The sequence below is a fragment of the Podarcis vaucheri genome (genome assembly GCF_965113315.1).
Source record: "Podarcis vaucheri genome assembly, chromosome: 2".
NCBI lineage: Eukaryota > Metazoa > Chordata > Lepidosauria > Squamata > Lacertidae > Podarcis > Podarcis vaucheri.
The window spans coordinates 123453568-123477884 of NC_138760.1; the positions used below are offsets into that span (position 1 = coordinate 123453568).

The following is a 24317-nucleotide window of genomic DNA, read 5'->3' on the forward strand; positions in this document are numbered from 1 at the left end:
GAGGACAGGGGAGGGGTGATGGAGTCCTAGAGAAATTGAGCAAATATATTGTAGTGAAGAAGACATGCCCCCCCCTTCCGTAACAAATGTATCCATTATGTAATTTTAGGGGTGTTGTGGGTATCTCTGTAAAACTGATCAAAGTGGGAGCCATCCTTTGTTCTGGCCTTCCTTCCTGGTGGTGGGTGGAAGTCCTGTTGCAAAAGTTTTTTAAAAATAAAGATCAGGCCTCCTGGCTGCTGTTTTGCTCCTATATTCCTGGCTGGCGTCTCTGTTTGGTAATCCAGGTGAGCCCAAGGATTTTCCTATAACAAGACCCTTGAGCTTGCTCCTTATAATGCAATCTGAACAAAACTGGTGAAGCAGTGAGGACGATATATTCTTGCAAGAGCTGAGAGCCAAAGCAGGCACAGTCCAGCTGGGGCAAAGAATGAGCTTATATTCCCTATGCACACGTTCCCTCCCTCGTCTCCCCATTGCTTGGGTGCTACAAGGTTTTCCTTCCCCCATTTATCAAATACAGTAACAGACAAGAGGCTGAGCGTGGAGACAAACTTCTCCTTCCTCCTCTGAGTTGCCTCCACTTCCGGCTTCACCAGCAGAGACAAAATCGGTGCTTGCAAAGGAGGGAGGGAGGGAAGGAGGCGGGAAGGGGGGCTGCATTGTGCGGAGGAGGGGGCTGCTTCCTAATCAAGCCTCCTAATTAAGCGCCCTCACTCCCTGCCTCCCACGCGGGGGCTCCCATTCCCGCCCCCGCTGCCCGGGATTTCGGGTGAGTGCAAAGCCAGTGGCGGGGAAGGAGGGAAGGGGCTTTGCGAGGGGGTCCAGGATGAGAAGCCCCGGGACGGGGAGGAGAGAAGGGAGGGAAGGGAGCTGTTTTCTTAAAGGGGGCCTTGAGGGGGGGGGAGAGAGAAGCTTACTCCTGCAGGGATCTGGTGGAAAGGGAGTTGCAGGGATGGAGGCGGGAAAGGGGAGAGGGGTGGGCATTGCTGGCCAGGATCGCCTTAATAATAGTATTAATTTTAATTTTAATATTTATACCCCAGCCTCAGTGTCCAGCTTCCTTCCTTCCTTAGGCACCAGGTGAAAGCATTGCTCTTCTCCCAGGGGTTTGGCTCAATAAACTATCTATGGACTGGATTGGGGGGGGTTGTCGTTTTTATTTCCTACTCTGCTATGCATCTCTGTGTTTTTCTATTGTAAGCTGCCCTGTGATCTTTGGAGGAAGGGCAGTATAGAATTGGAAAGAATAGCAGTAAAAATAGGTTTTAAAGAAGTGCCCTCTTTAAGAAATCACGTGGTGTAAACGTGTATGTTGTCCTCTAGGTTCAAACACACACAGAACACCCACAGTATGAGCAAGCAGTGCTCCAAAGTGCTTCTCTTGTGAACTTGCCATATAGGCTGTTTACTCCTGACCAAAGCTCCTGTTTCCCAAAAGGACTGGGGGGGGGGGGTCTCCTCACCACTTTTAATCCCCCCACTCCCACCGCATGGAAGGCGGAGGACGTGTTCATTCACAATCCCAGTGTTTACCATGTGTGTATCTGAAGTGAACCAGACGCTGCAGCTCCTTCCCCTCTCACTGGGCTGCAGAGGACGAAAGGGATGGGTTTGAAGGCTCTTTCTGCCTCTCTCCCCTGAGGAACAAGAGCAAGGGGTGTTTGCAGGACAGGAGGACAGAGGAGGAGGCAGCGAGGGCAGAGGGAGCAGTGGGCGGATCCCCCGCCTCTCCCAGGGGGTGCTGATGCAAGCAAGGGGCTTCCTTCTTCTCCATGCAGGGGCCACCCATGTATTCAGAGCAGTCCTTTGCAGATTAACTCTTAAGTTCTATGGGGTCTACTCTCAGGCCACTAATGTGCATACCATGCCAGCCTTATGAAGGAAGGCGGGACAGGCAGGTGAAAGGAATTACCAAAAGTGTTGGGAAATGGGTGGGGGCTTTTGGGAAGGGTTGCCCAATTGGGGCTTCTCCAGGGGCAGCGGAATGTCTTGGGCAGGAGAATCCCTGCAGGGGCTCTCAGACTCCCTTGGCTTCTTCTTCCCTCCCTCCCAGGAAGCTGCAACTTGCTCTGGATTCTGCGCTCCTCAGGAAGCTGAAGCTGCAAACCTAGCTGAGACTGAACCTGCAACCCTGGCCAGGATGGAAGGAGGAAGATGGACGGTTGACCTGGTCAGGCTATCTCCCGCATCCCTCCACAGAACCTCTGAGCATTCCCTCCCAGGACCCTTGGAGAAATCTGGTGAGTTCCAGGGGAGAGGAGATGGGGACAGGGATAGATGGATGGTGGAGGGAGAAAGAGGAAAAGATGGAGAGGAGACAAATGGAAGGAAGTTCCTGACAGGAAGAAGGAACGGGTGAGGCCTTCTCCGAAGCAGCTCTTTGTTTCTTGAATACTTTTCCTAAAGTAGTGGGGGCAGATTTTCTTCCTCCAGGCTTTGAAATCTTAGGTGTTATTTCCACGGCAGGAATAATTGATGATAATGATGTTGCACACCAATCCTGAAAAATGGGTGAAGGGGAATGGAAATGCTTCCCATAATTATTTATAATTAATGTATTTAAATTGTTTCTATTACTCTTATTTTTTATAGACAGGGTCAGAATGATACATTCCACCAGCATCAAAACACAATAAATGCATGCACCTCCCCAGTTTGGTGGGCTTAAGGGACAAAAGACCCGTTATCATGATACACAATTCCTGTGGCTGGAGGCTCTACACTTAGGATTGGGCATATAAAGTCCAAGAGTGTCTGGTATTATAAGCTAGTTGTGTAAATTTTAGAGACTGGGGTTGTTTGTGAGAGGGAGGGAGTGGGATAATAATTTATAGCGCTCCTGTGTAATGGCTTGGTTCTCCCGCACAGACGCGAGACAACTCCAGTAGTAATTATCTCAGGTTTATTGCTCAAACTCATAAATCACTGTGGAGCTCAGTCTTCGGCCTGTTCATCCCAGCTTGCAGTTGCCGAGTCCTCCAGCAAAGAAGCCCCCACTTTCACTTTCTTTCCCCCTCTTCTCGCACATTCTCACGAGCCTACGATTTTTTGGACAGGCTATTTTGGGGGCTCTGTGTCAGAGCTCAAACTGGAGATAACAGTCTGTGCCCCCCCCCAGCACACCCTCTTCCTGCTCTTTGTTCTTTGCTCCTGCTGCAGCTTGGCTGCTCCTCCCCTGCTTCACATTCCAACTGAATCACATCTCTTGCGTTCTCAGGCTCTGTCAGCGGAGGCACGAGAGGCTTGAGATTCACAGAGCTGACACCCTGTAATTTTGCCCGTCCCTAAGCTTCCATGGAGATATTGTGGTACAACCTTGGTGCAAATTTCAAAATAAGTACACAAAACCAACAAAGAGACTCAGAGGTTTATAGTGGCAACAGCTTTCCTGGTCAAGAGTCCACTTTGTCAGACTGCAGCCCACAAAAGCTTAGGCCATAATACATTTATCTGTCTTTAAGGGCTGCAAAAGATGAATAAACAGAAGCATAGTTCATCTATGGAATCTATCCTACAGGAGACAGTGACGGGAAGCAGCATGGATAGCTTGAAGAAAAGGATAAGACTGATGTCTCTGCTCTGCCCTCGCGGTCCTAGGCAATAATGCTTCTTGATACTAGTTTCTGGAAAGCACAGGAAGGCAGAGAAGACTCTTGTGCTCCAGTCCTGCTTGCCGGTTTCCCACAGGCATCTGGTTGGCCTCTGTGAGAAGAGGATGCTGGACTAGGTGGGCCTTTGCCTGATGCAGAAGGCTCTTCTTAGGTCCCAATATATTGCAATATTTCTACAGTTACATGTAGCACTTAAGTTTCACTTATTTCACATGGGAGACACTGTTACTCGAGCCTGAGATCATTCACTTGAGAAATAAAAATAGAGATGTGTCTAAAAAATCAGTTTCAGCATAGATCTGTATTATAAAATGATGCTGCCTTATTAAGTTTGAATAGAGTGATCATGTTTTGCTCTTGCCACTGTCTCATCAGCTTTGCAAAAAATTTGGAACCTAGAGAGGACAGTGGAGAATGAAGGTGTTACAACGAGAGAAGGTGCAGATTGGGATGGACAGGTGTTCAGTTCCCTTTTTGTCTTTCTTGAAAGTCTAACAGGATTCTCTTTCCTCCCAGACTCCCAAACAGGTGAGGAAGATGAAAGTCAGAATTCTATGAAGCCACATGTGAATTTATGGGGGGAAACAAAGAAATTGAGGATACAACAAAAAAGTCACAAAGGAGAGAAACCGTTTGAATGTACAGCATGTGGAAAGAGCTTCAGTGAAAGTGGAAAACTTAGAATACACCAACGAACTCACACAGGGGAGAAACCATTTGAATGTATTGAATGTGGAAAGAGCTTCACTCGAAATGATACACTTAGAATACACCAACAAACTCATACAGGGGAGAAACCATTTATATGTGTTGAATGTGGAAAGAGCTTCAGTACAAGTGGGAAACTTAGAATACACCAACGAACTCACACAGGGGAGAAACCATTTAAATGCATTGAATGTGGAAAGAGCTTCAGTACAAGTGGGAAACTTAGAATACACCAACGAACTCACACAGGGGAGAAACCATTTAAATGCATTGAATGTGAAAAGAGCTTCAATGAAAGTCAAACACTTAGAGTACACCAACGAACTCACACAGGGGAGAAACCATTTAAATGTGTTGAATGTGGAAAGAGCTTCAGTACAAGTGGGAAACTTAGAATACACCAACGAACTCACACAGGGGAGAAACCATTTGAATGCATTGAATGTGGAAAGAGCTTCAGCACAACTGGGCAACTTAGAATACACCAACGAACTCACACAGGGGAGAAACCATTTGAATGCATTGAATGTGGAAAGAGCTTCAGCACAACTGGGCAACTTAGAATACACCAACAAACTCACACAGGGGAGAAACCATTTAAATGCATTGAATGTGAAAAAAGCTTCAATGAAAGTCAAACACTTAGAGTACACCAACGAACTCACACAGGGGAGAAACCATTTAGATGCATTGAATGTGGAAAGAGCTTCACTCGAAATTATACACTTAGAATACACCAACAAACTCACACGGGGGAGAAACCATTTAGATGTATTGAATGTGGAAAGAGCTTCACTCGAAATGATACACTTAGAATACACCAACAAACTCATACAGGGGAGAAACCATTTATATGTGTTGAATGTGGAAAGAGCTTCAGTACAAGTGGGAAACTTAGAATACACCAACAAACTCACACAGGGGAAAAACCATTTAAATGTATTGAATGTGGAAAGAGCTTCAGTACAAGTGGGAAACTTAGAATACACCAACAAACTCACACGGGAAAAACCATTTAAATGTATTGAATGTGGAAAGAGCTTCAGTGATAGTGGATCACTTAGAAGACACCAACAAACTCACACAGGGGAGAAACCGTTTCAATGTATGGAATGTGGAAAGAGCTGCTGTCAAAATGCAGCACTTAGAATACACCAACGAACTCACACGGGAGAAACCATTTAGATGTATTGAATGTGGAAAGAGTTTTAGCATAAGTGGAGCACTTAGAATACACCAACGAACTCACACAGGGGAAAAACCATTTAAATATATTGAATGTGGAAAGAGCTTCAGTGATAGTGGATCACTTAGAAGACACCAACAAGCTCACACAGGGGAGAAACCATTAAAATGTATGGAATGTGAAAAAAAGCTTCAGTACCACTGGGGAACTTAGAATACATCAGCGAACTCACACAGGGGAGAAACCGTTTCAATGTATGGAATGTGGAAAGAGCTTCAGTACAAGTGGATCACTTAGAATACACCAACAAACTCATACAGGGGAGAAACCATTAAAATGTATTGAATGTGGAAAGAGCTTCAGTACAAGTGGATCACTTAGAATACACCAACGAACTCATACAGGGGAGAAACCATTAAAATGTATTGAATGTGGAAAGAGCTACAGTCACTATGGAGCATTTAGAAGACATCGATGAACTCACACAGGGGAAAAATCACAGATACTTTAATAAACCGTATAGGTGTTCTTTACCTTTCCTTCTATGCTTCCTTGCAATACTGATAAAATCAAACCACCCCAATGCTTTCAGCCCCAGAAGAGGAGCTCCCCTTGGTGTCAAGGGAGGGGTCCAAGGGAGCATCTGAAGCCCTGCCATTCCTTCTGGCCCCTTCCCCTCCTCTCTCTGCCATCCCAGAGCCACTCTTGACTCCACAGCAGGAGACTGGATTTGTCTGTGATGGTGAGATGTCCTGGCTGGTTGAAGGACCACTTCCTGTTTCCTGGAGCTCCATCCTGCCTTCTCATGCAAGTTGGAGTCATGAAGCAGGTGAAGGCTGAGCACACCTAAGGGTGGCGCAGCGGGTGGGTGGGATTCTGCTTAACCTTTTCTCTGCTCCTTTTCTGGATCCAAATCCCCACATGAAAAGGGGCAGTGTGAGGGCGCAATCAGTGTTATGGAGCTGCACTGAAAATCATTGCTTTGTGACCGTAAGAGGCCCTTCTCAAAAAAACAAGCATCAAGAGAATTTAAGCTATAGAATTTAAACTCCAAATATTTAGCCGAATTTTAAATTTTTGTTGGGGGGTACCCATGCTTCGAGTTCAGTAAGGGTCTAATCATCTCATATTTCTGCTGCTTTGATATTCACAAGTCCCACCTTCCCATCTCCTTGTTGTTATCATTTTTCTTCTTAATAGCATCCAAGTTGTTTCCACAGGCGAGTTGAAGCAAGCATTATTTATTTTTCTGTGTGAACTTTTGTAATGCTCTCCCATAATTCTTCTCACGCTGATCCAAAAGTCCTGTTCAAGCGGCTGGCGCCATTTTCGTCAGTTCCAATGAAATACAGTATAAGCGTCTGCTCCTTAATTTTCCCAGACCAGTTGCACCATAAATCAGTCTTTCCAGGGGAGTTTTTGTCCATTCAGATATACAATCCAAACATGATAGCAAAACAGTGGCTCGCCTCCCGCTTTGACTGTAAATCTCGCAACAAAGTCTGTCTCATAATGGTGGATCCCAATAATAACTGCGCCACAGGAAAGCCTTTCGTTCTTTCCAAGTCTTCCACAAAACAAAGCCTTTAGTTAATATTTTTATTTCCACAGTTTATTTCCAATCTCACTTGCTATCAATCATGTGACGGTTCTTCTAGGGGAGGGGTTGTCAGGTAAATCATATTGAAAAAGAGAGTCCCCCCCTTTCCGTTCCATTTCAACATACTGACATAGCTGTAATTCTTTGATGTAATCTTCTGTTCATTCCATCCCATCACTCTTGTCTTCTCAGTGGTAGATTTAATTAGCAGATGATACACCCTTTACTTCGCTCGAAACATGTGCATTTACTTCCTCCAATTATTTTATCTTAAGCAATGCAGCTAGTTTCGCTCTTGGAAGAAGCTTCCAGGAGATCCAGAACTCACTTGAGGGCTTTCCGTCCGGTGCCCCCACCCCCTACTTCTTTTGAACTTGGGGGTGATTTATGGGCAACCACGGGCGAGGCAGCATCTTCCCATCCCTTGGGAAGAAAACGGGAGGCTGATATACTCCCATAATCAGCCTCTAAATTACCTCGTGTGAGCCGGAGAGATGGTATTGTCGGCCATCTTCCAAGGCGCCCTGAGTGGCACCTGTGGCCAGCATGACAAAGCAATTTCTTGCGAACCAGAGCAGCGCACAGAAACGCCGTTTACCTTCCCACCGGAGCGGTACCTATTTATCTACTTGCACTTTGACGTGCTTTCGAACTGCTAGGTTGGCAGGAGCAGGGACCGAGCCACGGGAGCTCACCCCGTCGCGGGGATTCAAACCGCTGACCTGATCGGCAAGTCCTATTCTCTGTGGTTTAACCCACAGCGCTACCCGCGTCCCTTACCTAAAGTTAGAATCAATTAATTGTAAGTTGGCCGGGAACCCGAGGGTCATCTAGTCCAACTCCCTGCAATGCAGGAATTTCAACTAAAACATCCAAGACAGATGACCATCAACACTTTAAAAAAATCTTTATTATTATGACAGATGGCCATCCAACCTCTGCTTATAAACCTCCCAGGAAGGAAAGTCCATCACTTCCCGAAAGACACTGTTGCACTGTCAAAACAGCTCTAACCGTCAGAAAGTTCTTCCTGATGTTTTGTCAGAATACAGTGGTACCTCGCAAGACGAAATTAATTTGTTCTGCGAATTTTTTGTCTTGCGAAGCACGGATTCCCATAGAAATGGATTGAAAATCAATTAATGCGTTCCTATGGTCAAAAAAAGTTTAAAAATCACCAAAGTGTACAGAACTGTACATACATTTTCTAATTACAGATAGGTAGCCGTGTTGGTCTGCCATAGTCAAAACAAAAAAAATTCCTTCCAGTAGCACCTTAAAGACCAACTAAGTTAGTTCTTGGTATGAGCTTTCGTGTGCATGCACACTTCTTCAGATACAAGAAGTATCTGAAGAAGTGTGCATGCACACGAAAGCTCATACCAAGAACTAACTTCGTTGGTCTTTAAGGTGCTACTGGAAGGAATTTTATACATTTTCTAAGACTCTGGGGGACAACTCGAAGAAGGTTCCTCTTCCACTCTTTGCTTCTTGCTGAAGAACTTGTCCATGGTCTGCTGCTTCATCCGCCTTTTCAGCACCTCCCTGAAAGACGACATGACCCTCGTATCAAAAGTGTTCACAAGGTCATGTGTCAGGTCCTTGTCAGGGTGGTGCCACTGTGCAAAAGCCTGCACATCCTTCCACTTCCGGCAAATGTCCCTCAGTTCTTCTCCTTCTTCCTCTCACCGGCCTCTGTAGCAGCAGTCTTCTTGGGCCCCATGGCAGCCCAGTTCCTACCTTCACAAACCCCAAAAAATAATAATCAGTGCTTCACATCCAAAAAAATAGCACCAAACCTCCTAGAAAACACCCCAATCCAAAAACCCCCCAAAAAGTTTTAAAAGTTTAACTTACCAAATGGCTGCAAAAGAAGTTTTGGAAAACCTCAAAAAAGGCTACCACACCAGTCGCAACTGCACCTCTTCAAGCAATGCACCCTGGGTATTAACGGTTTTAAGAAAAAGGAAACAAACTTGCAAGACGTTTTCGTCTTGCGAAGCAAGCCCATAGGGAAATTCGTCTTGCAAAGCAACTCAAAAACCGAAAAACTCTTTCGTCTTGCGAGTTTTTCGTCTTACGAGGCATTCGTCTTGCGAGGTACCACTGTATCTTTCCTGTAATTTGAATACATTGGTTCAGGTCTTACACTCCAGAGCAGGAGATCTACGATGGTAGTCATTGCTACTTTTCCTCGACAAAAAAGGCTCCTCTACCCTTTCTATACCTATTTACTCAGAAAGCAGTCCAGCAGTTTTACTCCAAGGCAAGTGAGTATGGGACTGCAACCTTCAGATTTCATTCTGGTAGCAGAGCAAGGCTGGAAGATTCAGTCAATGCTGAAGGCTTTTCAGGAAATGTTTAGGAAAGGAGAAACGTTTAGGAAAGGAGAGGCCCAAGGCTATTTGGTAGTGATTGCAGACCTGCCATGAAACAGCACACAGGTAGCAGCCCAGAGGAAAAAGAAAGAGATGGGGATACGATCCTATTACAGTGGTACCTCGGGTTAAGTACTTAATTCGTTCTGTTCTTAACCTGAAGCACCACTTTAGCTAATGGGGCCTCCTGCTGCCGCTGCATGATTTCTGTTCTCATCCTGAAGCAAAGTTCTCAACCCGAGGTACTATTTCTGGGTTAGTGGAGTCTGTAACCTGAAGCGTATGTAACCTGAAGCATATGTAACCCGAGGTACCACCGTATTCAGATGTTCACAACAGCAGTAGCAGCAGAATCTACCCTTTCTGAAGCTGTGTTATTGGGGTGGGAGGGGCATTGCTGGAAACTATATATATTAACTAATAAAACTCTTCAAATCTCTCCAGAAAGGTTCAAATGATGCTCATTCCACTTCCACCAAACACATCCTTCAGATCTCTCACCCCCTGGAAATGTTAACTTTTACTGCCATGCAGGTAATCTTGGGGAGATGAAAGGGCTCTACCCAAATCCCGAGCAGCGTCCCTAAGACAGTTGGATGGCACCTTGTAATAATAATAATAATAATAATTTATTTATACCCCGCCCATCTGGCTGGGTTTCCCCAGCCACTCTGGGCGGCTTCCAACAGAACACTAAAATACAATAACCTATTAAACTTTAAAAGCTTCCCTAAACAGGGCTGCCTTCAGATGTCTTCTAAAAGTTTGGTAGCTATTTTTCTCTTTGACATCTGGTGGGAGGGCGTTCCACAGGGAGGGCGCCACTACCGAGAAGGCCCTCTGCCTGGTTCCCTGTAGCTTGGCTTCTCGCAGTGAGGGAACCGCCAGAAGGCCCTCGGAGCTGGACCTCAGTGTCCGGGCAGAACGATGGAGGTGGAGACGCTCCTTCAGGTATACTGGACCGAGGCCGTTTAGGGCTTTAAAGGTCAGCACCAACACTTTGAATTGTGCTCGGAAACGTACGTCTTTCTGGCAACTCCTGCAGCCAAGCTGGTGCCAAACGTCTTGCTTTCCTTTGGACCACGTCAGTGAGGCTGAGATGGGAGACCTTGTTGTCTGGGCAGCTCAGGACCTCCAGACACACTACCCCATGGAGGTCACTATTGCAGCAGTTTTAACTTCACCCCCAGAGGCACACTCCATTGTCACTTGAGATAGGCCGGTGCCAACATGGCATCCATGCACATCTGCTACGGCTGAAGACAGGATGAATGGGTTAGGGAGAGATGGATTCTGATCCCCCCCCCCCATTGTGGACAGGATGAAAGGTGACAGAGAGTGCAAGAGACTTAATCTGCTCTGCGACGTTTACTTCCATGTCAGTATAAAGAGAGCCCTGCTGGATCAAGTTTAAGGTCAATAAGAGCCCAGCATCCTGTTTTCACAGTTGCCAACTGGCTACATCTGGAAAGCAGGATGTGAGCGCAGCAGGACTCCCCACATGTGATTCCCAGGAATTGGTGTTTGGGAGTATATACTGTATGGCCTCTGACCGTGGACGGAGAACACAGGCATTGATAGGTACAGACTTATCCTCCATGAATTTGTCGAATCTTCTTTTAAAGCCATCCACGTTTGCCAGCCATCCCTCCATCTTACAATCATAAAATCAGAATCATACAGTCCGAAGGGACCCCAAGGGTCATCCAGTAAAGCCCCCTGCAATGCAATATTCTGGGAGCAAATATAAGTTATTTCCTTCCTCTGAAGGCAGCCCTGTTTAGGGAAGTTTTTAATATTTGATCTTTTGTGTTTTTAATATCCTGTGAGAAGCTACCCAGAGTAGCTGGGGAGGCTCGGCCAAATGGGTGGGGTATAAGTAATAAACTATTACTATTATTATTATTATTAATCTCTCCAGACTCTTCCAACATTCGGCTTCAATGGATGAACCCACTGGGCTCTAGTATTACGAGAAGGAAAGAAAGAAGTTCTCTCTGCCTTTTTTTGCCAGGGAATGGTGATGTATAGAAACTAACAGAAACCTTCTGGTACATTCTGATGTTTAAAAGTTCTCCGGCCTTTTAGAAGGCGGAGACAGCACATATTTTGTTTTGTGCACTGACTTGTGTTATCTCTGTCCAAGGCCGTTCACTCCCGGGATAAGCTGTATCAATTGTCCGCCGGGAACATTTTCTCTCTCATTCTTTCACTCTACTGTTCTGTTCATTTTACATTTTTGCATTTGTGTGGTGTATTTTTACGCAGAAACTGGATTCTGATCTGCACAAGCCAAGATTTGCCTTGCCAGGGATCTGGTACTGAACGGTAAAAAAACAGTAAACTTGTACTAATGGTTTTTCCGGCCTGCTGTCTTTTTGGAATCTCATGTTCCGCTACTCTGCTCCTTTACTGAACAAACAACAGGCAGGGGTATCCCATGTCCTGGTATACTGTTTCCTGACATTGTCTCCAAACCATGCACACATTTTATGTATAATCATGCCTCTCTCTATCGGCCCTCCGCTCCTTATTTCTGCACTAAAACCCGCAGGCATCTCCTAAATTTTGAGTCTGCCTGGCATGTGTGAAGATGACCAGGAGGTTCTCAGCAGGGAGGGAGCAGAGGGCTGGCAGTGGGACTTATGGCAAGGATGTGGGCTTTGTGTCCCATAATGCCAATCCTGGGCACCAAGCCTGGATCAGGTGCATGTGATAGATGTATTGATTAAAAAGCTTTGACTGCAAGCTATCCACCTAGAGCAGTGATGGCCCTCCAGCTGTTTTGGGACTACAACTCCCCTCACTAACAGGACCAGGGTCAGGGATGATGGGAACTGTAGTCCCAAAATAGCTGGAGGGCCAAGTTTGGCCATCACTGACCCAGAGGTATGTTCCTCCACCCCACCAAACCTTCATGGTTCAATATTCAGCACAGCATCCTTAAAAGAAGGCGGCGATCAGCAATAGGCCTGAACCCATTACAAACATTTCCACAATGAACTGCTTTCCTCTACTCACTCAAAAACAACAACAACAACCAACCACTCCCAACTTTATTTTGTCTGACAGGTGTTTCTGAGCAGCTCTTCAGAGTCCCTGAGTTTGGACAGAATTCTAACACTGGAAAAAATCAGTAGGGGAGAAAAACCCTCTAAATGGAAAAACAGGCAAGAAGGACTCAGGATCAGGCCAGCCTCTTCTGCACTGGGATTTCCAACACCAGGAGGTTGTTCTCTTCAGCGTGCGAGTTTGCTGGGTACCACTTTCTGTCAAATATTTTGTACATGGCACCCACAGATTAAGATGCAGCTGGTGAGCTGAAAGCTATTATGTGAAATTCAGTGTTCAGACATCACATGTTTGGCTTCACTCACATTTTGGCTCTTCACCCCTCAAGCCCCACCCCCACCCCTGAAACAACAACAACAAACTCTCAAAAACTTCTTTTCCAGCATCCAATGGTTTCTTGGTTTTCCCCACCTAGTTATGTTGGCCTTACTCTTCCCTTCCCTTTGCTCTTATCAAAGTACAATTAGTGACAGTTTCCCCGACTGATCAGAAACCATTCCATGACATCACAGCAGCTCTGACCTATCAGCCATTTCTAAGGTCACATTCACACCACCCATTTAAAACGCTCTTACACTGCTTCTTCCAAAGAATCCTGGGAACTGCGGCTTGTTATGGGGTGCTGAGAGTGGTCAGGACACAGCTAACAACTCCCGGCACCGAGCGTCAGTTCCCAGCACCCTTAACAAACTACAGTTCCCAGGATTCTTTGAGGGAAGCCACGGCTGTTCACGTGGTGTAAGGCCACTTTTAACTTGATGGTGTGTCCGTGTGTGAAATGGCCTACGGATGCAAAAAGCTACTTTATGCCCAGAAAGGAGAGCCAACGCAGAGGTTTCTCCAAATGTCCAGACATGCTACAAATTCTCTCTCATGTGGACCTTCTTATGTTTCGTAAGAGCTGGCCTCTCCCGGAAGCTCCTCTCGCAGATCAAGCATTTGTAGGGTTTTTCTCCTGTGTGGATTCTGAGGTGCGCCATGAGCAACGCCGTGCGGGTGAAGCTTTTCCCGCAAACAGAGCAGGTGTACGGCTTCTCCCCAGTGTGGACCCGCCGGTGCACAATGAGGTTGGAGTGTTGGCTGAAGCCTTTCCCGCAGTTGGAGCAGGTGTACGGCTTCTCTCCGGTGTGGGACCTCACGTGGTCGGTGAGAGCGGAGCTCCGGTGGAAGCTCTTCCCGCACTCCAAGCACTTGTAAGGTTTCTCGCCCAGATGGATCTTCTCGTGCTGGTGGAGCCCTGAGCTCCAAATGAAGCTTTTGTCGCAGTACGAGCACGAATACGCTTTCTCGCCCGTGTGGATCCTCTGGTGACCCAGCAGGCAAGAGCCCTGCGTGAAACTTTTCCCACAGTCCAGGCACTTGTACGGTTTCTCGCCTGTGTGGATTCTCAGGTGCCTGTTAAGGTGGGAAATCTGATGGAACCGTTTCCCGCACTCGGAGCATTTGTGAGGCTTCAGGCCAGGGGGCGCGTCTTCGCGCTCAGCCACATCCGAACCGGCACCAAAGTCCCTCCCGCAGTCTCGCAACGGATCCTCTTGCCTCGGGATTTCCTGGGGCAAAACGGCCGAGGCTTCCCTCTCAGGCGAGTTATCTGCTGGAAGATCTGCATCAATAAAAAGAAAAGAAAGCAGAGTCAAATGAAAACATGGTCAGGGTTCGAATTATGAGCAGCAGATTGAAAACAGTGATAAGTGGAATATGAGGAACGGCTGATGAAGATGATGGACTATGCCAAAATGGCAAAATTGACTGGGAAAAACAGAAACCAGGAAGAGAAGAATTTTAAGAAGGAATAGGGGGAAATTATAATGTACTTAAGAGAACACTGTAAACAACTAAAAGCTTTGGCAGGGTTTGAGCAATGCTTGTAATGTACGAGAAACCATGGAAAAAATGATTGCTGCTTTTTTTAAAAACAAATTAGAGCAAATAAGATAAGCAGTTGGGGGAAAAAGATTGATAATGGTAACCACAGAAGGGCAGAGGGATGTCAAAAGATTCAGGGAATCCTAAATGAAGAGGTGAATGATTTGTTAGAATTTAAATTTGATATGTAAAACTTAATAAAAGTATATTTACGGGACCGCCTCTCCTGGTATGCCGCGCGGAGGACCTTAAGGTCCATGAATAACCATAGTTTAGAGGTCCCTGGCCCTAAGGAAGTCAGACTATCCTCCACCAGGGCCAGGGCCTTCTCAGTGATGGCTCCGACCTGGTAGAATGCTCTGTCCCATGAGACCAGAGCCCTACAGGATTTAACCTCCTTCTGCCTGACCTTTAATTTGAATTCATCCTGATCTTTTATTTCCCTTCTCTTCCCTCCCCCTCCCCTTTTATGAAGATTACCTGCTCTGAGACCCCACAGCTAATTCTCCTCTGGCCTCCTTGCTGGCTCAAGTAGGACTAACCCTGGTGACTATCTAATGTTTATTGGATGGATTTCCCCCAAATTGATTTTTGACCTTTGAATTTTATTGTTATTCATGCTTTTATATTGTATTTTATGCTGCTTCTATGTTGTATTACAATTAAGCGTTTTAAATTTGTTGTTAGCAGCCCTGAGCGAGGTATAAATAAAACAAAGAAATAAATGAAAGCAAGAAAAAAAGAAAACAGCAATAAGTGGAAGAGATGATAATTGTATTAGATTAAAGTATGTCATACAAAGCAGTAGGTATAAGACAGGAATAGAACCATCAAGGGAGTAAAGGTGGGAAGTCAAAATTTTAGAAAAATTGTACACTGAAATAGAAGTAAATATGGAAATCAATAAAAAATTACGTCTTAAAAAAATAGAAGAAAAGAAAAAGTTGTGTTTTAGCCAGATAGAGCAACAGGGGCAGGCCACAAACCCTGTTTCAGGCCAACGCTGTTGTGGCGATAAGAGTTTGTGCTGGCTCAGGTGGGCAGTGGGAGCTGCTGCTTCTCTCTCTCTCTCTTCTTCCTCACATCGCTTACATTTTATTCCTTTTTGCCGTCATAGCAGCCGCAGGAACAGCAGCAGCTAGTGCTTCTCACCCCCTGCCTCCTGGCCTGGCTCTGAGAAAGGGTCAAGGCGTGTGGGTCTTCCTTCAGAGGAAAAGGCATTCTGGGAAAGGTGGCAGCAGCGAGAGCCACTCAGCCGCCACAAACGCTTACCCTGCAAAGAAGCATCTCTGCCGCTCCCCTGCTCGTCCGTTTCGAAGGTGCCTCTCGCTTTGGAAGAATACAGGCCCACCTCCGCCAGAAGCCCGGACACCTGGAACAACACAAAGGGCATAACCAGGGCAGAATATGTCAGTACCTCATTTTACGCTCAAATGACTTGTGTGAATCCAACAGTACACGGCTGAAGGCTGAAACTGTGCAACTCAAGGGGACTGGGTGCGAAGAGAGATTTTAAGCTTGGTTCTCAGGTAAGGCCTGCTTGGCACATTGGCTCTGGGATTGCTGGGGATTGCACGATCTCGCAGGAAGTCGAGTTGTCCTGCGAGAACTTGCAAGAGCATCTCCAGCACTCCCAGAGCTAGTATGTTGAGAGGGCCTTGCCTGGCATCAAGGCTGGACCTGGTGCAAGGCTGGACCTGGTGTTTCCTGCTTGGCAGGGGGTTGGACTCGATGGCCCTTGTGGTCTCTTCCAACTCTATGATTCTATGAAAAAGAGCTTTCCAGCTCTCAGTCTTGCTTGCTGGGCAACACCTGTCCTGTTAGGAGTGCAGTGGCTGTGAGAGCGTTGAGGGTGCTCTCTGTCTCCCTCACTACACCAGCTGCATCTAGAAATATTTTCTATATTTTCACGTATACACATAGCTCTTGGAACTGAACGCCTGAGAAAGATAAGGTATCGCCATAATCACAAATGGATAACAGCAATGCATTATACATGGGGTCAACTGTAGTACTGTGCCCAGTTCTGGGCACCACAGTTCAAGAAGGACACTGACAAACTGGAACGTGTCCAGAGGAGGGCAACCAAAATGGTCAAAGGCCTGGAAACGATGCCTTATGAGGAACGGCTAAGGGAGCTGATCATGTTTAGCCTGGAGAAGAGGAGGTTAAGGGGTGATATGATAGCCATGTTCAAATATATAAAAGGATGTCACATAGAGGAGGGAGAAAGGTTGTTTTCTGCTGCTCCAGAGAAGCGGACACGGAGCAATGGATCCAAACTACAAGAAAGAAGATTCCACCTAAACATTAGGAAGAACTTCCTGACAGTAAGAGCTGTTCGACAGTGGAATTTGCTGCCAAGGAGTGTGGTGGAGTCTCCTACTTTGGAGGTCTTTAAGCAGAGGCTTGACAACCGTATGTCAGGAGTGCTCTGATGGTGTTTCCTGCTTGGCAGGGGGTTGGACTCGATGGCCCTTGTGGTCTTTTCCAACTCTATGATTCTATGATTCTAACCTTCAGCTGGTCTGAAATAGGCCGGGAAGATTCGTAACTGGGCTTGGCAAATACAATCCCCCCTTGGTATGCTAGTTTCAGCTGTTCGTGGACCAGGACAGCTTGGCCTCAGGAATCCTCTCCCTCCCTCTCTCTCTATCGGTTTATAAACAATACATCCAATCTGCTTACAACACCAAAACACAAAACTATTACAAACAGCCCACCACCAATACCAAACAAGACAATCAAGACAAAATATCTTGAAAAGAAAACGATAAAAGTAAATTTCTTCTCCGCCTGATGACTTCCGACCTCCTCTGCCTGGTTCTTTTAGTTCCTTGTTAACTGCATCTGTTTTTCAATAAGCTTAAACAATATTACATGTTGTTTATATTCCTTTTAACCTGAGTTATTACAAGAGTTAATCAAAGCATATTAAAGATTTGATGTGGGGACAATGTTCTTTTAGATATAGTCTGTAGATGTTCCAGTCTTTTTTAAACTTTTGGGTCGATCGGTCCTTGACCTTTTTTGTCATTTTCACGAATTCTATGTACTCAAACAGTTTAACCTGCCACTCCTCTTTAGTTGGCAAATACAACCCCTCCCCTTAGTTTGCTAGTTTCAGCTGTTTGTGGACTAGGATAGCTTGACCTCAGGAATCCACACTCTCTCAATATCCACATGGCTGGATTGGTTAAAACTGTGGCACATGTGCCCACGAGAGGTAATACCTCGGGTTAAAGTAGCTTCGGGTTTAGCGTTTTCGGGTTGTGCACCGCGACGACCTGGAAGTAATGGAACGCATTACTTCCAGGTTTCGCCACTCGCGCATGCACAGACACTCAAAATGACATCACACGCATGCGCAGCAAATCACGACCCACGCACGCGCAGACGCGGGTTGTGTTCGCTTCAGGATGCGAACAGGGCTCCAGAATGGATCACGTTCGCATCCAGAGGTACCACTGTACTAGCCACCAACCTGGAGTCACAACACTTACCAGAGCTACAGAACTCCTTGCCACAAGGGCTGTTTAGGTTTAGAGCACACTTGAAGCACACTTCCTCCTCAAAGGATAATGGGAACTGTTGCTTGAAGCTCTGTGAGTGGCAAATAATTCCCAGCATAAACTACAGTTCCCATGATCCTTTGTGGAGGAGGCGGGCAGATGTGCTGTGAATGTGCGTACACGGCAAAGGAAGATCCTTTGGCAAGGTATTTTACAACTGGCAAAGAGGGGTTAGCAGGAGAAAATGATCCGATTCCTTTGCCACTGATTATACCCAACTCTGCCTCCATCCACCACCATTTATTTCTGAGATCTATCCCAGAAATCTTCAGGCCCATCAACTGAGGCCTGGGAGTAGAAGATTTGAAAAATGCTAGTCTAGGTAACAGACAATTTAGGTTTGGAGCAGAAGGGAAGTCTGGGCAGGGGAAAATGAGAAGAAGAGGGGAAGCTGGGCGGATGGAGAGGCAGAGCAGAGGGGAAAGGCTGACCCATACCACTTTCTCCATATGTTGCAAAGGCAACAGCGCCCCAAAACCCTTCTCTCCTGCTCCGAGAGACTGGGAGACTTCACCGCCTGCCCCCAGGGGCTCCTCTTCCTGCCTCAGCATGAAGTCCTCTGCCAGGGCCACCGCTTGGGCACAGGTCTCTGGATCACGATCCTTCACCCAGCTCTGAACTTCCGGCGGCAGGACGGCCAGGAACTGCTCCAGAATCAGCAGCTCCAGGATCTGCTCCTTGGTGCGCCTCTCGGGCTTCAGCCACTGGTAGCACAGGAACCAGAGGCGGCTGCAGACCTCGCGGGGGCCCTCAGCCTCCCGGTAGCCAAAGTGCCGGAACCGCCGGCGGCACTTCTCCATGTCGGCAGCCTCTTCATCCAGGGACGCCTTCTCCTTGACTTTCCCGCAGGCTGCCTCACCGTTGGCTAGCGGCCCGCCAGCCAGCACTTGAACGTCTCTGCCAGGGCCAGGCCACGGCTGGGCCACCCGCTCTCCTCCGAGTCGGTCGGCAGGTTGACCTGACCCCTGGAAAGAAGAGGGCGAAGCTTCGGCATGGCCCCAGGGGGAGGGCGCGCCCCCCCAGATTGTGTGAAAGGGCCGTGGCTCCCTTGGGAAGTGCTGCCACCGAGGCTCCCACTGCTGTGCCAAACCTTCGTCGGCTTCCTCTTTGATGTGCGGGGACGTCATTCTTTGGGGAAGTTCGGTTGGGATGCTGGGAGACGTTTCACTCTTTCCCTCCAATTCTTCCTCCGGTTTGGGGCTCAGGAGTCCACATTGCAACATTTCCTCCCCTGGCTGTAGCCCGGCTTGGAACCGGGGAAGCAGATCTCCCAGAATCCCTTGCTCGGCAGCCATTTTTCTCGGGCCAAGGCTTTACTCCAATTCGCCTCTCTCACACACACAAACAAGAAGCTTTTGGGGGAGTTTCTTCTTTCTAAGTTTACTTGGCTTCTTGTCCCAGGCTAGCCCCAGCAGCAGAATCCACAAGGGTCTCTGAAAAATATAATTGAGGGGTTCATTTATTTCTGAGCCGATAACAGTAAAGGTTGGTTCAACAGCTGTCTTCCTAAGGAATAAAAATATACACAGAATTGAAGGAGAGCAGATAAAACTCAAAACCTTTGAAAGGTAAAGGGACCCCTGACCATTAGGTCCAGTCATGGCCGACTCTGGGGTTGCGGCGCTCATCTCGCTTTACTGGCCGAGGAAGCCGGCGTACAGCTTCCAGGTCATGTGGCCAGCATGATTAAGCTGCTTCTAGCGAACCAGAGCAGTGCACGGAAACACCATTTACCTTCCCGCCAGAGTGGTACCGATTTATCTACTTGCACTTTGAGGTGCTTTCCAACTGCTAGGTTGGCAGGAGCAGGGACCGAGCAACGGGAGCTCACCCTGTCGTGGGGATTCAATCAAAACCTTTAGGGGTAATATTATTTTGATTCTAGACATCCCAATTTCTCATTCTGCCAGACCATGCCTCACTTCTTCAGGGTCATAAGGGATAGAAATTTGGTGTGTCCCCCACCCCCCCACCCCAGAAATGGAAGCTGAAATACTAAATTCTGCCACCAATAGGAATTTCCGGGCTCATGCAGAATACCACATGGAAAGTCAATACAGCAAACATTCAAATCTCCCCCTCATTGCTTTTTAAAAAATAATTTCTTTTATGTTTGCTAAATTCCCAAATATTTCATATTTCAGGCACAGAACGAGGAAGAAATCAGGAGTTTGATTACTTTTCGAGAAAAGCTAGATATTATAATGCTCTATTTTTGAACCGTACCATTAATACCCTGGGTAGGACTTAAATACATTTGTTAAATATCATAATATCAAAAATTTCAGACTGTCTTTTAGGGCATAAATTATTTTATTTTATACTTTATATTATTTTATATTTTATTTTATTTAAAACAAATTACCTGAACAAAGAAAGCTATCATGTTAACAGGAAGAGTGCTAGCCATGTGCAGCTTTTAAACATTATTTACCGTAGATGGAGGTGCATTTAATTGTATGAAACACCACTACAATTGAAGGTAGTATTGTTCAGACAGGTGACTGGTGCCCCTGCCCCTTTAAGACTTGTATAGCAGAATGAATTTCATCCACAAACTACATCTGTGGGCATGCCCTCTGTTATAAGAGACAAAAGGGAAAGAGGTTGGGGAACAGTAGCAGAACAGAATAATGGGGTTTGTTTTTGTGGGTGTTGCAGACGCCTGGATGAGAATGCTATCCCTTCCCTAGGGAAGAATGTCCCCAAGAGGATGATTAAACTATTTATGTAAGCAGCAACAGCAGCCAGAATCCTATATGTGCAGAAATGGAAGGAAGGGGGAGTTCAAGGAAGAATGGATCTTAAAACAAATGGATTGTGTGGAAATGGCAAAAATTGACAGCAAGAGTTAAGAGGTCAAAACGAGGAAGTACTACAGCCAAATGAAATCGAGAGCAGGATCCAAAATTCAAGCAGAGGGAGGGAAATGACAACAGTGGTGCCTTTTAACGTTCTTTTAAGGGCTGGACAGCTCAGTTTTGTTAGAACCTGGTGCTGATCAAGCCAAAGTTGGAAGTTTGATCCCCATATGGGCAGTTGCATATTCCTGCATTGCAAAAGTGTTGATCTGCCCTCCAGCTCTACAACCAGGCAGAGGGCCTTCTCAGTGGTGGCGCCCACCCTGTGGAATGCCCTCCGATCAGACGTCAAGGAAATAAACAACTATCTGACTTTTAGAAGACATCTGAAAGCAGCCCTGTTTAGGGAATTTTTTAGTGTTTGATGTTTTATTCTGTTTTTAATCTGTTGGGAGCCGCCCAGTGGCTAGGGAAACCCAGCCAGATGGGCAGGGTATAAATATAAATATAATAATAATAATAATAATAATAATAATAATAATAATAATAATAAAAATAAATAAATAAATTCTATGATTTCTCATGAATTTATCATGGTATAATGTGTTTCTGTTTTTAAACATGCCACTTGGAGAGCTTGGTAAGAAGCAACTAATAAATCATAGAATCACCACAGAATCATAGAGATAGAAGGGACCTCTTGGATCATCTAGTCCAACCCCCTGCAAGGCAGGAACATGCAGCTGTCCCATACAGGGATTGAACCTGCAGCCTTGGCATTATCAACATCACACTCTAAGCAACTGAGCTATCTAGGCCCTCCTGGAAATATTAATATTATTAATAATAATAATGTCACATGCAAAGCACTAGAGTATATCAATCAGTACAAGGATATGGGAGACACAAACAAAAAAATAAGATCTAAAAGAACTATGGTATATCACATAGTGAGATAGAACATAGGGATGAACAGAGTCAATACTACTGGTCTACCTAGCTAGCAGCTGTTCTCCAGGGTTTCAAAATGGGAACCTAGAAATGCCACCAGAGATTGACTGAGCCAGGGATTTTCTGTCCCAGGGTATGAATTGTAGCAGATTAAAAAAAGCAGTGCAGATTCCAAAACAACACGTGCTTTCAAAAAACGACTCAGATGCAGCCAACTTCATTAGCACAATTTACTCAGGCAAATTCACATAACAAGATCCAGATCCCTGGATAGCAGAAAAACTCTTTAAAATCCAGTTGCAGTAAGACTTAGCAGTAAAAACAGAAACCTTAAACTTAACGTACTTATGTACAATGCACTCAATGAGAGGAACAAACTGAAGAGAAGAGATAGACGGAACGAAGGGAAGCGAGAAACCAGTCATTCCCAGCCTGTAAATTAATAACAGGCAGTTGAAAACATCTTGGCCTTGAGGTTCACAGCCAAAATAGCACCTGCGTGCTTCTTGGCAGAATGGAAATTTGCAAACCAGCTAGAAACTTCCAGCTTGTGCCACATGCAGAGAACATACCAGAAACTTCTGCTTGAATCGAGAGACGAGAAATGGTTTCTATACGTTATATAAATGGCTTCTATTTGAATCAATAAACTATCAATGTTTCCGTACCAAAAGAAGCGCTATACCTGACATCTTCTGTATGCAAAGCCAATACTCTGCCAGTGAGCCAGGGTCCCCTTCAAGAGAAAACAAGATTATAGTCCTCATGGGCAGCTGTTTAAACAGGACTCCTTGTGGGGAATCAGACCAGGGTGGTCTACAGTGACAGAAAAGGCAGCAAGAAACATATGTGTGTTCCGGATCCAATTTAGCACCCCAAAAATGTTTGCCGTCTTTTCCCTTTTAAAGGCGCAGGAGCCCTCTCCCACATCACCTGCCCACCTTTGGCACAGATTTAACACCCGTCCGGAAACATAAAACTTAAATCCCAACAGAGAGCACTAACATCACAATCCTATCCAGGTTTTCTCAGGAGTAAACCCCGCCATTTCCAACAGAGCTTGCTCCCAGGTGTGTATAGGATTCTTGCAGTCTAGGATTCTCATCCCCAAAGGCCATGTGCCATTTGCTGCTATTAATAAAATTAATTCTAAGTCAACATATCAGGTGGCTGGCCACGAAGCATGAAAACACAGTCAGCTCAATGGGAACGACATAAAATGCTATATATTGTAGACTGAGTCCTAAAGAATAGAGAATCCTGGCAATATATATATATAAAACAAAAGGGGTGTGTGGAAACAATAGCAATCAAACGGAGGAGATTTTAATCCCACCTTCCCCCGCAGCAGTTATGGTGTGGCATAAAAGCACAGGAAAATATTTTAAAGTAACTAGGTAAATTCCCATGAGGTTGCAGTGAGAGCCTTGAGAGATCCTAATTCCTTTTGTAACGCTTGGACTGCAAACAGCAGAGCAATTCAATTATTATAATTATTTTTATTTTAAAAGGTGGCATAATCCTACGAATGGGCCAATGCAAATTTCACCCTTGGGATTTATTGGTTGCAACTGAAAGGTCCTATTCCAGCCTTTCAAACTCACCCCCACCTCAGGTCTGCAGCAAGGAAAACACAACAATAGCTCCACAGCACAAGCTTAGCTGGGAGCTGGAGGAGGAAGGGACTTTGCAGTATTTACAGTCCGCCCCCCTCCTCCTTTTCAAATTTCTTGGCTTCTCTGGGAATCAGTGCTCTGTGGTTTTAACCCTTTTAAAGGGCCACCCTTGGAAGCAAAAAAGGAGAGAAATGGTGATGAGCAGCTGCTGCTGCTGTCCATCGGGAATGATAGGGCGGAGGGCAGGGAGCCCGACAGTAGGTGGCGCCGGAGAGCCGATGACCAGCGGAGCCGACCAATTCTAGTTGAGCCACCCATCTTCTTTCCTGCCCAGCTCTGCAAAGGCAACGCTGGGGAAGAGGAGAAGGTTGACTGGCAGAGCCATCCCCTGGAATGGCTTTAAAGCAGGGGTCAGCAACCTTTTTCAGCCGTGGGCCCGTCCACCGTCCCTCAGACTATGTGGGGGGGCTGGACTATATTTTGAAAAAAATAATGAACAAATTCCTATGCCCCACAAATAACTCAGAGATGCATTTTAAATAAAAGCACACATTCTACTCATGTAAAAGCATGCTGATTCCCGGACCTTCTGCGGGCCAGATTTAGAAGGCGATTGGGCCGCATCCGGCCCCCAGGTCTTAGGTTACCTACCCCCGCTTTAAAGGAAGGAGATAGCTGGTGTGGGCTGGCTGAGGGCAGGCTGAGGTTGATGCTGGGTTGCCCTAATGGGCCTCCATTGTGGGGACCTCTGAGCAGAACTGCAGATTCACTGTGTCAGCGTCAGTGAGGAGTTCATAAAATCATTGAACAGTAGTGTTGGATGGGGATCCGAGGGTCATCTAGTCCAACCTCCTGCAACTCAGGAATCTCAACTAAAGCATCCATAGGTCAATCCTCAGCGCATCATGAGGTGGGGACTGGGAATGCCCCCCAACTCTCACCCTGGAGAGGAG

The 24317-nt window shown here is 46.2% G+C and overlaps 2 protein-coding genes across 5 annotated transcripts in view; one reads left to right on the forward strand and one right to left on the reverse strand.

Annotated features, from left to right (window-relative positions):
• LOC309525006 (uncharacterized protein) overlaps nt 1-6047 on the forward strand; it is a 74329-nt gene extending 68282 nt beyond the window's left edge. Inside the window, exons 2-3 of the mRNA XM_082210324.1 lie at nt 2057-2243; nt 4131-6047. Coding sequence (XP_082066450.1) covers nt 2144-2243; nt 4131-5341 — 1311 coding nt within the window. The 5' untranslated portion in view covers nt 2057-2143 and the 3' untranslated portion in view covers nt 5342-6047. The remainder of the gene's footprint in view (nt 1-2056; nt 2244-4130) is intronic.
• A 6280-nt stretch (nt 6048-12327) lies between these two features.
• LOC309524837 (uncharacterized protein) lies at nt 12328-24048 on the reverse strand. 4 transcript variants are annotated; one of them, XM_082209946.1, is made up of 4 exons: nt 23359-24048; nt 18434-19429; nt 15697-15796; nt 12328-14161 (listed from the first exon to the last, which is right to left on the reverse strand). In XM_082209946.1, the coding sequence occupies exons 2-4, from the start codon at nt 19289-19291 to the stop codon at nt 13416-13418; spliced, it is 1704 nt and encodes a 567-aa protein (XP_082066072.1). In that variant the 5' UTR covers nt 19292-19429; nt 23359-24048; the 3' UTR covers nt 12328-13415. The 4 variants fall into 4 exon arrangements, with proteins under 4 accessions (XP_082066072.1, XP_082066071.1, XP_082066074.1 ...); XM_082209945.1 differs by having other exon boundaries at nt 23353-24047; XM_082209948.1 differs by lacking the exon at nt 23359-24048 and adding an exon at nt 20431-20773.
• Between the last annotated feature and the right edge of the window lie 269 nt (nt 24049-24317).

Bases quoted from the DNA above. Each gene is read 5' to 3' on its own strand.
- LOC309524837 (XM_082209946.1), bottom strand. From the start codon at position 19,291: ATGGCTGCCGAGCAAGGGATTCTGGGAGATCTGCTTCCCCGGTTCCAA. The intron at 15,797-18,433 runs GTATGGGTCAGC...GTGTTGTTCCAG, and splicing joins TGCAACATATGGAGAAAGTG to GTGTCCGGGCTTCTGGCGGA. The intron at 14,162-15,696 runs GTAAGCGTTTGT...TTATTGATGCAG, and splicing joins CAGAGATGCTTCTTTGCAGG to ATCTTCCAGCAGATAACTCG.